This window comes from Salvelinus namaycush, chromosome 9, assembly GCF_016432855.1.
Source record: "Salvelinus namaycush isolate Seneca chromosome 9, SaNama_1.0, whole genome shotgun sequence".
NCBI lineage: Eukaryota > Metazoa > Chordata > Actinopteri > Salmoniformes > Salmonidae > Salvelinus > Salvelinus namaycush.
The window spans coordinates 47,916,976-47,932,219 of NC_052315.1; the positions used below are offsets into that span (position 1 = coordinate 47,916,976).

Consider the following 15,244-nt stretch of genomic DNA (forward strand, 5'->3'; position numbering starts at 1 on the left):
CTCCCAATCTTCTTCTGGATCATCCAAATGCTCTCTAGTTCAGACGGGCCTGGACATGTACTGGCTTAAGCAGGGGGACACGTCTGGCACTGCAGGATTTGAGTCCCTGGCGGCGTAGTGTGTTACTGATGGTAGGCTTTGTTACTTTGGTCCCAGCTCTCTGCAGGTCATTCACTAGGTCCCCCCGTGTGGTTCTGGGATTTTTGCTCACCGTTCTTGTGATCATTTTGACCCCACGGGGTGAGATCTTGCATGGAGCCCTAGATCGAGGGAGATTATCAGTGGTCTTGTATGTCTTCCATTTCCTAATAATTGCTCCCACAGTTGATTTCTTCAAACCAAGCTGCTTACATATTGCAGATTCAGTCTTCCCAGCCTGGTGCAGGTCTACAATTTTGTTTCTGGTGTCCTTTGACAGCTCTTTGGTCTTGGCCATAGTGGAGTTTGGAGTGTGACTGTTTGAGGTTGTGGACAGGTGTCTTTTATACTGATAACAAGTTCAAACAGGTGCCATTAATACAGGTAATGAGTGGAGGACAGAGGAGCCTCTTAAAGAAGAAGTTACAGGTCTGTGAGAGCCAGAAATCTTGCTTGTTTGTAGGTGACCAAATACTTATTTTCCACCATAATTTGCAAATAAATTCATTAAAAATCCTACAATGTGGTTTTCTGGATTTTTTTTCTCATTTTGTCTGTCATAGTTGAAGTGTACCTATGATGAAAATTACAGGCCTCTCATCTTTTTAAGTGGGAGAACTTGCACAATTGGTGGCTGACTAAATACTTTTTTGCCCCACTGTATATCATTTTAAAGGTAATCTTGTTGTTAATCCCACCAAAGTGTCCGATTTCAAATAGGCTTTTCAGCGAAAGCACTACAAACGATTATGTTAGGTCACCACAAAACCACAATAATCACAGCCATTTTTTCCAGCTAAAGATAGCTTCACAAAAACCAGAATAGAGATAAAATTAACCACTAACCTTCGATTATTTTCATCAGATGACACTCATAGGACTTCATGTTACACAATACATGCATGTTTTGTTTGATTAAATTCATATTTATATAAAAAAATCTGAGTTTACATTGAGGCGTTAGATTCACTAGTTGCAAAAACATCAAGTGACTTTGCATAGCCACATCGTTTCAACAGAAATACTCATCATAAATATAGATGATAATACAGATGGAATTATAGATATACCTCTCCTTAATGCAACCGCTGTGTCAGATTTCAAAAAAACTTTACGGAAAAAGAAACCCGCGCTATAATCTGAGACGGCGCTCAAAAGTAAAACACCACAGCCGCAAAGATGGCGTCAACATAAACAAGAAAATACATGATAAATATTCCCTTACCTTTGATGATCTACATCAGAAAGCACACCAGGAATCCCAGGTCCACAATAAATGTTTGTTTTGTTCGAAAAATCAGTTATTTATGTCCAAATACCTTCTTTTGTTAGCGCGTCTGGTATACATATCCAAACGCTAATTCTGGTCAGCGTTATATCGGACAAAAACTTCAAAAAGTGATATTACCGGTCGAAGAAAAATTTCAAACTAAGTACAGAATCAATCATTAGGATGTTTTTAACATATAGCTTCAATAAAGTTCCAACCGGAGTATTCTTTCTTGTCTTCGTGAGCAATGGAACGCAAGTGACTACCATGAGGAATAAGCATGATCAGAAAATGGCTGCTTGATGGACACCTGACTGATTCTGCTATCATTCACTCCCACAACACCATAGAAGTCTCATTATAATTTCTATTGATGGTTGACATCTAGTGGAACCCCTAGGCAGTGCACAATCATTCATATCTCAAGGGGATTTCATTGGGGACTCTGGTGAATACATACAAGCTCAGATTTCTGACTTCCTGTTTTGATTTCAACTCAGGATTTTGCCTGCCAATATGAGTTCTGTTAATCTCACAGACATAATTCAAACAGTTTTACAAACTTTAGAGTGTTTTCTATCCAATACTAATAATAATATGCAAATATTAGCAACTATGACTGAGGAGCAGGCCGTTTGATATGGGCACCTTTCATCCAAGCTACTCAATACTGCCCCTTCAGCCATAAGAAGTTAAATGGCATAAAATTAATTGAATACTTGTTCAAGCTACACTCATACATTCAACCGATTAAACATGACAGGATATATACTGCATCTATAATATCATGGAATTAAGAAAAATATCTGCAGGGCTTTTCTTCCGGCTCCATTGAACTTTCTCAATGTCAAACTTGATTTAGACCCGCATACCAGGCCACTAGGTGCTCAAACTGGGCGCTCTTATGTGAAATCATGTCATCTCACCTCCCCAAGCAGCTCTCCCAGTCTCCTCATCTCTGCCCAGAGTGTCTTGGTCTCCACGTCTACCTTCTCCTCCAGCCTTCTGACGACCACACAGAGTTCCTGGTTGTCCTTAGCCTGCTTCCATTTGCTGTACTGCAGCAGCTCCTCTTGCTTCTGCTGTTTCTTCTGGCTCTTTTTCAGCTGAGCCATCATGGCTTCCTGGTTACTCTTCAGTGCTTTGATGGCATCCCCAATCAGAGTCACCTTCTCTCTGAGAAGACCCACTTTCTGAGACTTGGTGGGCTGCCTCTGAACAAGATGAATGTATGAAAGGAGATGACCATGTTCAAAAATATAAGACAAAAACGATGTTTTAGCACCAAATATTTGAACATAAAATGACATAGCAATGATGAAGTTTGAACATATAAAATTGAGAAATAGCAATTCATTGAACATCAAATAAATGACATGAAAAAGGAAGCTCCTACTTACAGTAAGGAGTTGTACTCTCTTTGGACCAGGCAAACAGAAACAGTCCATGATGACTGTCTTGTATGTGGACAACTTGATGGAACAAAACAAAGCAATCAGTGCAATATAGCCTAAATCATTCGGGATATTTTCTTGGCTTAGACTTTACAATTATTAGACATATTAAATTGGTATATATCTACATAGATAGAACATACCTATTCGAGAGATGAAATGGCGAATAATTCACCCATTTCACAGTTCATTTTGGATCATCCGTATGCTTCAAGTACTTTCTTTATGAGGAGCCTTGTCTGTTTGCCCTCCAACACAAAGGTTAGAACATACGACGAGAATTGGAATGCAATTATGACATCATTTTATTATGATTCAGGATACTGGGTTTTGAAAACGATAGTCAATAAAAACGCATCCCCTTAGAATTAGAATGAACATTCTAATTCTATGTGCATACCTCATTATGGCATCACAGCAATTAATAGGCTACATCCTGCCATAATCAATAAAATGGCACCCAATTTAGACCAATATTATGTGACTTTCACATACAATACTATTATATTGGCCAGATTATGCCTGTACTGTCCTGTACTGTCGGTCCACATAGATGTAGGCTAGGCCTGAACAATGATATAGGCCTACACCTCACAATAATGTAATAATACTTTTTCTTTCCGCTTGTATTTTGTATTTATATTGATGTGTGTATTTTCTGTAATGTACAGTGCATTCAGAAAGTATTCAGAACCCTGGACTTTTTCCCCATTTTGTTACAATACAGCCTTGTTTTAAAATTGATTAAATCTTTTTCCCCCTAATCAATCTACACACAATATCCCATAATGACAAAGCAAAAACTGTTTTTTAGAAATGTTTGCAAATGTATATAAAAACTTAAATATCACATTTACATAACTATTCACACCCTTTACTCAGTACTTTTTTTTGAAGCACCTTTGACAGCGAGAGTCTTCTTGGGTATGACGCTACAAGCTTGGAACAACTGTATTTGGGGAGTTTCTCCCATTCTTCTCTGCAGATCATCTCAAGCTCTGTCAGGTTGGATGGGGAGCGTCACTGCACAGCTATTTTCAGGTCTCTCCAGAGATGTTCGATCAAGTTCAAATCCGGGCTCTAGCTGGGCCACTCGAGGACATTCAGAGACTTTTCCCGAAGCCACTCCTGCATTGTCTTTGCTGTGTGCTTAGGGTTGTTGTTCAGGTTGGAAGGTGAACCTTCGCCCCAGTCTGAGGTCCTGAGCGCTCTGGAGCAGGTTTTCATCAAGGATCTCTTTGTACTTTGCTCCGTTCATCTTTCCCTCGATCCTGACGAGTCTCCCAGTCCCTGCCACTGAAAAACATCCCCACAGCATGATGCTGCCCCCACCATGCTTCACCGTAGGGATGGTGCCAGGTTTCCTCCAGACGTGATGCTTGGCATTCAGGCCAAAGAGTTGAATCTTGGTTTCATCAGACCAGAGAATCTTGTTTCTCATGGTCTGAGAGTCTTTAGGTGCCTTTTGGCAAACTCCAAGCGGGCTGTCATGTGCCTTTTACTGAGGAGTGGCTTCAGTCTGGCCATTCTACCATAAAGGCCTGATTGGTGGAGTGCTGCGGAGATGGTTGTCCTTCTGGAAGGTTCTCTCATCTTCACAGAGGAACTCTGGAGCTCTGTCAGAGTGATCATCGGGTTCTTGGTCACCTCGCCTTCTCCCCCGATTTCTCAGTTTGGCCGGGCGGCCAACTCTAGGAAGAGTCTTGGTTCCAAACTTCTTCCATTTAAAAATGATGGAGGCCACTGTGTTCTTGGGGACCTTCAATGCTGCAGAAATGTTTTGGTGCCCTTCCCCAGGTCTGTGCCTCGACACAATCCTGTCTCGACCTCATGGCCTGGTTTTTGCTCTGACATGTACTGTCAACTGTGGGACCTTTATATAGACAGGTGTGTGCCTTTCCAAATCATGTCCAATCAATGTAATTGACCACAGGTGGACTCTAATCAAGTTGTAGAAACATCTCAAAAATGATCAATGGAAACAGGATGCACCTTAGCTCAATTTCGATTCTCATAGCAAAGTGTCTGAATACTTATTTAAAATAAGGTATTTCTGTTTAAAAATTTTTAACTTGTTTTCGCTTTGTCATTATGGGGTATTGTGTGTAGATTGACGAGGCAAAAAAAAGATTTTAACTATTTTAGAACAAGGTTTGTAACGTAACAAAATGTGTAAAAAGTCAAGGGGTCTGAATACTTTCTGAATGCACTGTATGTAATTCAGGGCTCATCCGTAAAAGAGACCTGGGTCTCAGTATGACTCCCTGATAAAATAAAGGTTAAATATTAAAATGTAAAAAAATGTGTATCTGTAGCCTATTAGTGCAGTCACATTCGATTCATGACACTCACTCTCTTTCTTCACCATTTATTTATTGAATAACTTTCGGATGAATGGCTCATAAATGGCTCAAGCTTTTTGGGGTCAACTATGCATTGAGAGTTTTATCTCAAACTCTTCATTCAAAGACTCAATCATGGACACTCTTACTGACAGTTGTGGCTGCTTTGCGTGATGTATTGTTGTCTCTACCTTCTTGCCCTTTGTGCTGTTGTCTGTGCCCAATAATGTTTGTGCCATGTTTTGTGCTGCTACCATGTATCAGGTATTTAGGTAAAACCCAGATGCAGACAACGACGAAATAACAATTGTTTAATAGTCCAACAAGGGCAGGCAATAGACAGGTCAAGGCAGGCAGGGGTCAATAAACCAGAGGTGGGGCAACGGTACCGGACGGCAGGTAGGCTCAGGGTCAGGGTAGGCAGAGGTCAATAACCCAGAGGTGGGGCAAAGGTACAGGTCGGCAGGTAGGCTCAGGGTCAGGGTAGGCAGAGGTCAATAACCCAGAGGTGGGGCAAAGGTACAGGTCGGCAGGTAGGCTCAGGGTCAGGGTAGGCAGAGGTCAATAACCCAGAGGTGGGGCAAAGGTACAGGTCGGCAGGCAGAGTAGTCAGGCAGGTTCAGAGACAGGACAGGTAAGGTTCAAAACCAGGAGGGTGAGAAAAAGAGAGACTGGGGAAAAGCAGGAGCTGAGACAGAAACACGCTGGTTGACTTGACAAACAAGACAAACTGGCAAAAGACAAATAGAGATCCCAGGTATAAATACACAGGGGATAATGGGGAAGATGGGCGACACCTGGAGGGGGGTGGAGACAATCACAAAGACAGGTGAAACAGATCAGGGTGTGACACCATGTTGTGTTGCTACCATGTTGTTGTCATGTTGTGTTGCTACCATGCTGTGTTGTCATGTGTTGCTGCCTTGCTATGTTGTTGTCTGGTGTCTCTCTTTATGTAGTGTTGTCTCTCTTGTTGTGATGTGTGTTTTGTCCTATATTTATATATTTTAAATTTTTAATCCCAGACCCCGTCCCCGCAGGAGGCCTTTTGCCTTTTGGTAGGCCGTCATTGTAAATAAGAATTTGTCCTTAACTGACTTGCCTAGTTAAATAAAGGTTTATAAAAAAAAAAATTGAACACACAACAAAATTACTGTTTTGTTGTTGCTTGTAAGAGATGTTCTTACATATCCCACATTATTATTGAGAAAAAAATGTGTTGTTTTTAAGTCCTTACAATACAAATAAGTTATAAAACAAGTTTTTATTTTTATTTTTTTTACTATATATTTTGATTCATATTGTCTTCACAGCTGCAAATATGAACAGACAGTGATTCACAGAATGACTGAATCAGTCTCTCTCTCTCCCCATCCCCCCTTCCAGTCCCTGCTGCTGTAGGTGATGTGACAGTCAGTAACAACGGTCGTATGGACTTCCTCAGTGTGTCGTGGCGACCAGCCCAAGGCAACGTGGATAGTTACCTGGTCACCCTGAAGGACCGCGAGAGGACCGTCCACACCCTGGTCGTGTCCAAGTCCAGCCCTGAGTGTGTGTTCAAGTCCCTGGTGTCTGGACGGCTCTATAACATCTCTATCGTCTCCCGCAGTGGAGTCTACGAAAACCACACCATCGTGCAGGAACGCACACGTAGGTCTACCATGTCTACCTGTTTGTCTGTCTGAAATACGTGTCGTCTGCTTGCTTTGCTGTTCTATTCAATTCATGTGTTCTTCAATTCTATTCTATTCTTTTCCTCTCCCCAGAGCCCTCTAGTGTCCAAAACCCCACAGCGATCCACTCGGCCAGGGATGACTACCTGAAGGTGTACTGGCGCCATGCGGCCGGGGACTTTGACTACTACCAGGTGGTCATCAAGCACAACAACATCTTCCACCAGAACAAGACAGTTACGAAGAGCCAGAACGAGTGTGTGTTCAACGGCCTGGTGCCCGGGAGACTCTACACGGTCATCGTCAGCACCTGGAGCGGAAAGTATGAGACCAGCATGTCCACAGACGGAAGGACCTGTGAGTGATACGAATAGTACTATGTCATATCTCTCTTTTTTATTTTGAATATATAATATGTGCGTAGCATAGTGGTGTTTGTAATAATAATTAAGCTAGTTACATTCATAACTGTCTAATTTTGGTGAAACAGTTTCCTTGAGCATGCTTATTTTAAACCTGTCTCTCGCCACCCTCTGTCCCTTTGTATGTGCTGTACATTGAGTTTGTATGCTGAAAAATGTATTGCCTCTGAGAACATTACAGTTGATCTATTTTCATCTCGAATCTGTCTGTGACAGTCCCTGCGGCGGTGAGATCACTAGCTCTGGCTGGGCGGGGCACGGAGGACCTTCGTGTCACCTGGTTGGCTGCTCTGGGGGATGTGGATCACTACGAGGTGCAGCTCCTCTTCAACGACATGAAGGTTAGTCCTCCTGGTCCAGTCTACAGAAGTACCTGGTTAGTCTGTCTTCATGTTTAGAGGACTTTTATGACCAGTCATCTTGTTCTTGTATTTTCTCCCTGCTTTATTTCTATTTATCTTACTGGTTTTATTATGTAAAGTGACTTTGGGTGTTTCTAAAAAAGTATAGTCATTTAATATAGCAAAATTTATTAATAATGAATGTATTATGTATTATTATTATGAAGGTGTTCCCACCCATCACCCTTGGCAGCAGTGCGGGGGCGTGTGTCCTGTCCTCCCTCACCCCGGGACGCCTGTATAAGATCCACGTTTCCACCTTCAGCGGACCCAACCAGAGGGCCCAGTTCATAGAGGGCAGGACAGGTAAACCAAACCAACACAACCGCTGGGTTAAAAAAAACGAGGCTACATTTGTTTTCTTTCAAAATACTTGTGTTTGATTTGTTAGCACGTTTGGGACTACTCCATTGGTTGAATTGAGTTAGCAAAACGGGACACAGCAAAATGTCACAGAATCGAACAAATCAACCACAAGCAAAAGATAAACTGACAACAGTGTTCATTTCCGTTCCATTTCCACCCCCTTTCTCCCTTTCCTGGTTCTTCTGTCTCCTTCTTTTCCTTTCTCCCCCTGCTTGCAGTTCCCAGCAAGGTCAAGAACATCCACGTGAGCAACAATGGGCAGAGCAACAGCCTGAAGATCAGCTGGACGCCGGGGCAGGGTGACGTAGACAGCTACTCTGTGTCGTTGTCACTGGACGGGCCAGAGGGACGCATGCTGGAGACGCGACCCGTACCCAAACACCCAAATCAGCTGGGGTTCAACTCCCTGCAGCCTGGGCAGCTGTACAGTGTGACTGTAAGGTCTATCAGTGGTATACTGTTGAACAACAACACGGCCAGCGGACGCACCGGTGAGGAGGCTACATAAGGACTCATAACACATTCTTTACTCGTACACTGCATTCATAAGCAGTGCATTAGCATTTCATACGGTATATTTGGGTGTTTTGGTGGTGGACTGGGAAGGAATAGTGATCTCTCTCACTGGTTCTTGGCTATCTACAATTTGATATCAGTCCATTTGACTGAACTGATTGGTTGTGTTTTTTTTTTTACCTACCCCCTAATCGACTGTTGATTGGTAAACAGTGATGCCTATGTGCAATTTGTATCCAAATCAAATTTATTTTATATAGCCCTTCGTACATCAGCTAATATCTCGAAGTGCTGTACAGAAACCCAGCCTAAAACCCCAAACAGCAAGCAATGCAGGTGTAGAAGCACGGTGGCTAGGAAAAACTCCCTAGAAAGGCCAAAACCTAGGAAGAAACCTAGAGAGGAACCAGGCTATGAGGGGTGGCCACTCCTCTTCTGGCTGTGCCGGGTGGAGATTATAACAGAACATGGCCAAGATGTTCAAATGTTCATAAATGACCAGCATGGTCAAATAATAATAATCACAGAAGTTATCGAGGGTGTAGCAAGTCAGCACCTCAGGAGTAAATGTCAGTTGGCTTTTCATAGCCGATCATTAAGAGTATCTCTACCGCTCCTGCGGTCTCTAGAGAGTTGAAAACAGCAGGTCTGGGACAGGTAGCACGTCCGGTGGACAGGTCAGGGTTCCATAGCCGCAGGCAGAACAGTTGAAACTGGAACAGCAGCAAGGCCAGGTGGACTGGGGACAGCAAGGAGTCATCATGCCCGGTAGTCCTGACGCATGGTTCTAGGGCTCAGGTCCTCCGAGAGAGAGGATCCCTTAGGAAATAAGTCATCTGACCTCAATGGGACTACCTGGTTAAATAAAGGTCAAATCAATCAAATCAAAACTGTCCCCTCTCTCCTCAGTCCCCTCTGCAGTGACGGGCCTGCAGGCTGACAACAGACACACCACCTGCAGTATTCAGGTGAGCTGGCAGGAGGCCCGGGGAGTGGCGGACGGCTACAGCCTGCAGCTGCTGGACGACAGGGGACACCTGGTCACCAACAGGTATTATTATTTGTGTATTCTATTGGCATTCTTGTATTTATTGTATGAACCACTCCAATTGTATTGAATTGAATGGAATGGAGTAGAATTGAATTGAATTAAATTGAACAGCTCCCAGGCCTCCTCTGGGTCCACTCCGCTCCAGCACCACTTCGACGGCCTCACCCCGGGGAAGAGGTACCACGTCCTGGTCCACACCACCAGCGGAGGGGTCCGCAGTGAGGGGGTCACCGCTGAAGCACGCACGCGTAAGACTGCATGGATTTATTCACCAAGTCCCTTGAAAACAATGTCCAGTGGTATTATGTGCAGTACAGAAGTGCTCAACCCTAATCCCGGAGAGCCATATGTTATTTTCTTGGAAGTTTTTCCGTCTCACTGTGCTTCTGCTTGCTCTTCAGGGTCTAGGTCAGGTTCCGGTAAAGCACATTGTAACAACTGCTGATGAGAGAGGGTTTTGATAAATCTGATTTAAATTTGATTGAATAATTCATCACCAGGTCCGGCAGCAGTTAGCGACCTCTCCATCCGGGCCAACAGCAGCAGCAGCCTGTTGTTCCACTGGTCTCCCCCAGAGGGAGAGTTGGAAGGTTACGACCTCTACCTGTACAATGGAGACGACACCCTGTACGACCGGCGCAGCGGCCAGCCTAACACGCTGCAGGTCTCCTTCCAGGGCCTGAGGCCTGGTGCCTCCTACAGGATGGTGGTGTTAACACGCAGCGGAGAGCAGACCAATGACTCGGCTATCTGGGCCAGGACTGGTGAGAGAGCTACAGATGTAGAAACTTAATTTGACCAGTATTGTCACAGCAAAATAATCCTGCAGCAACAGTATTTGAACATTTAGTCCATTCACACTTTTCCAACAATTGATCGGTGGTTAGTCTATTAGCTGGCCAAAATTAGGCTACATGAAAAGTGGAATCCTGTTAATATAACTGTGTGTTAGTGTGGGTTTTCAGTGAATTTGTGTAAATCCTGCAGCGCAGGAAAATTCTCAGCAATGACAGAGTGATCAAATTAAAATCTAACATCTGTGCTCTCTAGTGCTGAGGAGGGGTACTGTCGGTCTAGGGTATGATAAAGACAAATTCTTACTTGAGATAAGATGTGAGTTTCACATCACATGATGGCACATACGTAAGGTGTTTCTTTCACATAAACTAAACAAACAACTAAGTGCGAACTATATCCGTCACGCTCACTGACATTACATCATGACTTGACATCTGATTTTTGCCGCTCATCCTCCTCAGTCCCTGCTGCAGTGACGTCTCTGCAGGCCCGAAGTCGTCCCCAGTCGGAGGAGCTCTGGGTGTCGTGGGAGCGTGCAGTGGGGGAGCTGAGCGGCTACCTGCTGTCTGTCTACAACCCAGATGGCTCCCAGCAGGCAGAGGAGGCTCTAGGGCCCGACGCCACGGAGCATGCCGTCCCCACGCTGATCCCCGGGCGCCTCTACCATGCTGTCATCCTCACCCGCAGTGGAGAGCTCACAAACAGGGCCACCACTCAGGGCAGGACCGGTGAGTCCTCTCTTACTAGATGATTGTCAATGAGTGTTGACGTGGTGTTGAGGGGGAATTAGTTTAGTCAGTAAAGAGAACATATGGATGTACAGTAGAAAGGGCAGCATTCTTGAGGTCTGTCATGATATGTCTTGATGTTTAACAACACAATTACCATATATTCTATACTAAAATCTGTTTTTATTGTACAGTATTTGCTTGGATGTTCATAAAATTGCTTGTCCTTCTTTGCGTTATCATCTGCTCTTCAGCCCCCAGACCCCCTACCTCTGTGTCATTCGGCGGGGTCACCAACACTTCACTGGAACTGACCTGGAGTGGTCCTGCAGGCAGCGACTACGACGACTTTGACCTGCAGTGGGAACCGCGGGACCACCTGTCTGTGTTCAACCCCTACCATACCCGGACCTCCGGCAGCCGCATCCTTAAGGGCCTGTACCCCGGGCGCTTGTACAACTTCAGCCTGCGTACTGTCAGTGGGGCTGTTGGTGGTGTTGGTGAGGATGGGAGCCCTGCCTACAGCCTGCCCATCCACAAGAGCATCCGAACCAGTAGGTGGCGCTATACTATACACTGTTTGGTTGCAAGTATTGCAAGACTAAGAAGATGTCGAGTCGTTGCTTGCCTGGAACAAAATCCTGTGCACACTACAGACACGCATAAAAGAAGGTGCCAAATGTTTCACCAGATGTATAAGCATCATCAAATATGGGGAGGAGAGGAAGCCCAGTGGCCGATAGTGGGAGAATATTGAACGAGATGGAATTGAGCGGACATTCTGCTCATTTTCTCATAGAAGAAACGCCCAATCTCAAAACAGTTTTCTGTTCCCAAAACTAGAATCCGTTACGGACAGATTGCACAACGTTTTGTAGACGCGACCCTTTGTTAAAGTTTTGAACAATTGTGTTGTTTACAAGGAGTGCAAGGGCGAATTGAGTTATTGCACACGCGCACTTCACAGAGAAAGTGTTCCCTAGCGGAAATATAGGATCTCGCTAGCTCATGCTAGCTCATGCTTAGCTCTGCCCACCTCCTTGCTTTTTTTCTGCCCACTATGTTTCATTTACTCAGATTAACTATCTTGGGTTAGTGTTAAATATCTTTGCCTCAGCTGACCTCTGTATTAGAGAGACTATAGTTTTTTGGACCCCTGTTCTTACCTCTGACGCCCTCTACAATTTATCCCCTCCATAGAGCCAGAGCGTGTTCAGTACCTACACTGCCGCCCCCAGAGCTCCACCTCCATCTCCTGCTCCTGGGGCCCCCCGGAGGCCGACTGTGACTCCTACACCATTGAGTGCCTCCACCAGGACTCCCGCACCCTGGTGTACTCCCGGCGTACGGGCCGCGACAGCACCCTCTACCACATCACCCAGCTGGAGCCGCACAAACGCTACACCGTCTCCATCAAGGCTATCTCCGACAGCATGACCAGCGAGGCCGCTGAGGATAGCGTGGTCACCATGATCGACCGTGAGTGCCAAAGGGGTTGTGTTTAGCTTGTGGTCACAGTGACTGTGTGATGATGACCACAGGGAAAGATGTGATACGGTCAACTCTGTATGGCTAAATGAAGCCAAAGCCATTGACTTTGAGTATGGTCTCACTGCTGTCTCCTCTAGTTATTTTGTGGTCCTTATAGGTCACTTTAACCAGTTATAAACATGGTTCTAAAGCCACTATGATCCACTGTGGTGTGAAGCTGTTATAGGCTGATATTCTGTGAACTCGGATTCTGCACCTGACGTCCATGTATGATCCCGGCTAACAAGGTACATTCCAGTGCAATCATAGCTGTTCTATTGCTGCGTTTCTCCCTCCAGGCCCTCCCCTCCCTTCCCTCAGCACCCGGGTTAACAACAGGGCTGCTCTCATCACCAAAAACACCATCTTCTTCAAGTTTAACTGCAGCTGGTTCAGTGACATCAACGGAGCGGTCAAGTTCTTCACAGTGGTGGTGACCGAGTCTGAAAGTAAGCGGAATGAAGTTTGAACAATATAGACAAACCTATCTATCTATCTATCTATCTATCTATCTATCTATCTATCTATCTATCTATCTATCTATCTATCTATCTATCTATCTATCTATCTATCTATCTATCTATCTATCTATCTATCTATCTATCTATCTATCTGTCTGTCTGTCTGTCTGTCTGTCTGTCTGTCTGTCTGTCTGTCTGTCTGTCTGTCTGTCTGTCTGTCTGTCTGTCTGTCTGTCTGTCTGTCTGTCTGTCTGTCTGTCTGTCTGTCTGTCTGTCTGTCTGTCTGTCTGTCTGTCTGTCTGTCTGTCTGTCTGTCTGTCTGTCTGTCTGTCTGTCTGTCTGTCTGTCTGTCTGTCTGTCTGTCTGTCTGTCTGTCTGTCTGTCTGTCTGTCTCTCTCTCTCTCTCTCTCTGTCTCTCTGTCTCTCTGTCTCTCTCTCTGTGTCTGTGTCTGTGTCTGTCTGTCTGTCTCTATAATTGCTGAATGTACAGTAGGTTGATTTCTTTGAATTACTGTAATCATGGATGGACGTGATTGTGAACCCCCCCCCCCCCTCCAGACAATGAAAACATTCAACCAGAGCAGCACCACCCTCTACCCTCCTATCTGGACTACAAATCGAACAGTTCCGTTAAGGCCTACCAGACCAGCTACTTCCCCAGCCGCTGCACAGAGGGATCAGACAGCGAGACCCAGAGCTTTGCGATCAGCCTGGGTACGGGTATGGACACCCTCGGGGGGGCATGTGACCACCTACAGGCCCAGGACAGGGAGCAGGACCCAGACAAACACAGAGACCACAGAGACAACCCTTTCTGTGATGGCCCACTCAAACCCAAAACTGCATACAGGTATAGTACAGGGTTCCGCCTAAATCAATCCAGTTTCCTCCCGCAGTCTGGGCAGATCTGTCGTTTCTTTGTTGCTGATTTCTGCAAGCAGGAATTTGCCCCGCTGTGTACGATGATGTCATATTGCCCGCAGTTTGGTTTTCCTTTATCTGTAGTTGATCAAATTGGGGCCTTAGAGTGTAATTCGGTAACACTTTATTTGGATAGTCCCAAATAGATAGTTTGTAGATGTTCAATGACTCAACAACATTTCAGCTAGTTTCATACAGTGGGACCATATTGGGTGAGATGTCATGGTGGGCTTTCTCTTCTCTCTAGGCTCAGTGTGCGTGCGTTCACCCAGCTCTTTGACGAGGAGCAGAGCAGATACACCCCGCCCCTCTACACAGACACTTACCTGTCCCTCCCCCTGGTCACAGAAGCAGGTGAGATACTATTCACACACAACTCTGATTGGTTGATGGTGTATGATGCTGATGTGTGATTGGTAGTTAGTGAGAAATGCTTATGAGTGATTGGTCCTCTATGAGAAACACTGTTGATTGGTTGTATATTCCTCTCATAGAGCCCCTGAGCGGTGTGATCGAGGGCATCAGTGCCGGCATGTTCCTCGTTGTCATGGTGGTGGGAGTCACCGCACTGTTCATCTGCAGACAGAAGGTTCGCAAAGTGTGAGTTCCTGGCCCTCCCTGCCTCATGTAACCTACCCACACACTTTGGCCTACCTATACACTGCATACTAGCTTGATCTTGCACTTTACGTACACTCTACATATGACACTTGTGATTACAGTAGTGTGCAGGAGCGGCGGGTGGTCCGAATGAGCATGAGGAGAGAGAGGCCCACATCAGGAGTGCACATGGGCGTCAGGGGGTAAGAGGAGAAGCAGTCTGTGATCAGTTCTAATGCATTTTATTTGTTACATATATAAAATATAATGTGTTTCCTGGCAGGATAAAAACTCACAAAGAAATGACCATTAATGCGTTTTAGCCAATAATACCTTTATCTCCCTTTTTTCCAGTAACCGTCGTATTTCAAGGTATGTTTAAATGATTTGGTTATTATTTTCACCCAATTACTGTAAGTCCGTTTTGGTTCATCTTTTGCTCCACTCTGTTTTGCTCAAGCCTTGTTTATCTGTTGATCCTGCTGCAGCCCCATCAAGATCATGCACTTTGAGTCCCACTACACCAAACTCCAGGCTGACTCCAATTATCTACTGTCTGAGGAGTACGAAGTA

The 15,244-nt window shown here is 45.0% G+C and overlaps 1 protein-coding gene across 5 annotated transcripts in view; it reads left to right on the forward strand.

Moving 5' to 3' along the window:
- Positions 1-15,244, forward strand: part of LOC120054150 (fibroblast growth factor receptor substrate 2-like) — a 44,631-nt gene that overhangs the window by 14,704 nt on the left and 14,683 nt on the right. For 2 of the 5 annotated variants that reach the window (XM_039001576.1, XM_039001574.1), the window contains 18 exons: positions 6,591-6,854; positions 6,971-7,234; positions 7,516-7,640; positions 7,868-8,006; positions 8,285-8,557; positions 9,492-9,633; positions 9,745-9,881; positions 10,134-10,397; positions 10,893-11,159; positions 11,414-11,713; positions 12,360-12,638; positions 12,989-13,138; positions 13,709-14,000; positions 14,319-14,425; positions 14,566-14,671; positions 14,794-14,874; positions 15,026-15,043; positions 15,160-15,241. In XM_039001576.1, the coding sequence (XP_038857504.1) occupies positions 6,591-6,854; positions 6,971-7,234; positions 7,516-7,640; positions 7,868-8,006; positions 8,285-8,557; positions 9,492-9,633; positions 9,745-9,881; positions 10,134-10,397; positions 10,893-11,159; positions 11,414-11,713; positions 12,360-12,638; positions 12,989-13,138; positions 13,709-14,000; positions 14,319-14,425; positions 14,566-14,671; positions 14,794-14,874; positions 15,026-15,043; positions 15,160-15,241 (3,290 nt within the window). Of the gene's footprint in view, positions 1-6,590; positions 6,855-6,970; positions 7,235-7,515; positions 7,641-7,867; positions 8,007-8,284; positions 8,558-9,491; positions 9,634-9,744; positions 9,882-10,133; positions 10,398-10,892; positions 11,160-11,413; positions 11,714-12,359; positions 12,639-12,988; positions 13,139-13,708; positions 14,001-14,318; positions 14,426-14,565; positions 14,672-14,793; positions 14,875-15,025; positions 15,044-15,131; positions 15,242-15,244 lie in introns of those variants that run through there. The other 3 variants (XM_039001575.1, XM_039001577.1, XM_039001578.1) reach the window with 3 other exon arrangements.